General features: G+C 48.8%; 1 protein-coding gene across 1 annotated transcript in view; it reads left to right on the forward strand.

Annotated features, from left to right (window-relative positions):
- Positions 1 to 1,445, forward strand: part of LOC108251435 (IQ motif and SEC7 domain-containing protein 1) — a 107,493-nt gene extending 106,048 nt beyond the window's left edge. The window contains exon 20 of the mRNA XM_037977001.1: positions 1 to 1,445. This exon is cut by the window's left edge and continues 41 nt beyond it. Coding sequence (XP_037832929.1) covers positions 1 to 823 — 823 coding nt within the window. The 3' untranslated portion in view covers positions 824 to 1,445.
- Positions 1,446 to 2,572: the final 1,127 nt, after the last annotated feature.

Raw genomic sequence — 2,572 nt, forward strand, 5'->3', positions numbered from 1 at the left:
GCCTCCCATCCCCCTCCCATCCTCCCCTTCCCCATGCCCCTCCCCATCGCCCAACCTCGGTCAGTCAGACTCGGGAGGAGTTGGAGGGGTAGGAGGTATGGGAGGGGGGCCGTCCAAGCTCCAGGCTTTGCACGCCCAGTACTGCCACGTCAACAGTGGAGGAGGCGGAGTCAGTGTCTCTGGGCACCCGCAGCAGCAGACGCCACCCCCACCCTACCACCACCATCACCGCTACCACATGCAGAGTGTCCCCCAGCACCTCGTCCTGTCGCACCGCTTCTCCGCACCCCAACGGCAAGGCTGCGTTCCCTCTCATACCCAGCAGCTTCAGAGGCTGCCGCAAAGCTCCACCCAGCACCCGCGCTACAACATGGCAGCCGGCTTCACCACGCCGCCCCCGCTGTCCCCGCACTCCCCAGTCACCCCTACTACCCCGCACGGACTCTATCACTCAGGGCGGCAGGGGGCCAAACTCCCACTGACCATTTCGCACTCCCAGCCCCACCCCCATGCGCACACACACTCTCACAACCACGCCGTGCACATACACTCCCCGCTCAGCCCCTCTCCCTCCGCCAACGCCTCCACCCACTTCACCTTCTCTACCCCGCCGCCACAGACTCCCTCGGCACGCCTTCTCACCCAGACGCCTCCGCAGCCCTACGGGCCTCAGTATCCACCCCTGTCATCCATCCCGCCTCCCCCTCCACACTCCCCCTTACCTCCCCCGTCGACCGCCCCGCTCTCCCCGCACCCCCCAGGAGCAGGGCAGGGCGGCGGCCCCAAGGCGAAGCCCGTCAGCCGGATCAGCACGGTCGTGTGAGGCGGCAAACGTCGGGGACAGTGATCCACAACCCTGCTGTGAACAGCCAGGGGGCGATAGTGAGACTAAGCACCCGAAGGAAGAGGAAGAGAAGAGGGGGAGGGCAAATGCAGGTGTATCAAGACAACCGCCTGATGAAGAGGAGGGCAATAAGGGCGGGAAAGAGGAAGTTACTCAGCCTGTGTTATTTTCATATCGACTTTCCTCACAGGTAGAACAAACATCCTGAAGGTGTTTGTTGAGTTTCTTGGTCCCTGCAGGGAAAAACCTTCAGGTCTCACAAAGATGAAGGAAAACTCCCACATACTTCTGCTTTATTGTTGATAATATCCTCATCTTCCCTTCGTAGTGCCCTGTGAGGTGAGCTGGCGGACATGTTTGTAGTTCTTCACTGAAAGACAAAGTGTTCATGTCACATTGCGAGTACTTTCTAAATTTTTGTGTTGCTGTGGTGGACAAATGGTTCAGGGACCAGTCATGAAGGGAACAGTCCATGAGATTATAGCGCTAGGGTTAGCACTAACTGCTAACATCATGGGTTAAAGGGACAGTTCAGGTTTTTTTGGAAACCTGAGACCAGAATGAGTCCTGTCAGTTTATAACCCCCTCCAAAAAAAAAAAACTAAAAAAAACAGTCACAAATAGTCTTATTCCTCCTATTTGTTTTGGCACAAAAAGCACTTGTTTTATATTTACAAGCCATGAGGCAAAAGCAGAAGTGGTTAGCATCAGTATTGGTGTAGTTTCTGTGTTTTAGAGCGGCATGCCTGTCCTGTGCAACAGCTAATGATTATCAGTGTCTATGATTAATATTCAAACGGAGGGATTTGTTGTGGTTTAAAACCCCAATCCAGCATTTATGTGGATGATAAACTTTATAAAACCTTTAAAAAAGCCATCTTAACAAATCTACAGGTGTCTTTTTACCTTTTTGTTCTGCAAAGCTGACTGAAAGCCTCGTGTGTTTNGGGGGCACTAAGCTGTTGTTTTGGACGGGGACTTCCCCAGTTTTCTGACATTATTTATGCATATTTTGGCTTAATTTGCATTAAACATGTGAATGCTCTCCCCTTTAATCAAGTATCCCAGTGTATATGAAGGTGTAAGTCTGAAATAATACAATCTGTCATCTGTATTTTGTGCTCCATGATGTGTGAGAGCCTGTAATGTTGCCAGAGAAGGAGATTAAGCTGAATGGTGCCAAACAGAAAAATACAATCTTTTTCTTTCACTGATTTATCTGACACTGATGAAGACAGGGAACTACAGTACCTAAAACAAATGATTTTACTTATTCATTTCCAGTTAAACACTCTTCTCTTACAGTGTAAAGAACTGGGTGGGAAATCAGCATCAAGCAGTCATTATCGTGCAAACAAAACCAAAAATGTCATCAGATTTCCGAACTAGCAGCCCTTGAAGAAATCGTTGTACAAGCCAAAGTCTAAACAAAGATCTTGAGCAATCTGTTCACGGAAGCATGTGTTGGAGATGACTCTCAGCTACTACCACACCAAGTTGTTGCTCAATATCTGTTAAACTGTAAAAAAAAAAAGATAGTAATTTTTGCAACTGCTAATGTCAGTTAGCTTTAGCGGTCATATTGAATCAGGTTGACTCCAAACGATGTAAATGAATAATATCTGATGGTTATTTTCTGAGTGTTTTGTTAAAATCCGTCAACTGGTTCATGAGATCTTTTGCTAACAGACAGACAATCAAACACGTTAAGAAAATTGATAGTTTGAG

Source organism: Kryptolebias marmoratus, linkage group LG8, assembly GCF_001649575.2.
Source record: "Kryptolebias marmoratus isolate JLee-2015 linkage group LG8, ASM164957v2, whole genome shotgun sequence".
NCBI lineage: Eukaryota > Metazoa > Chordata > Actinopteri > Cyprinodontiformes > Rivulidae > Kryptolebias > Kryptolebias marmoratus.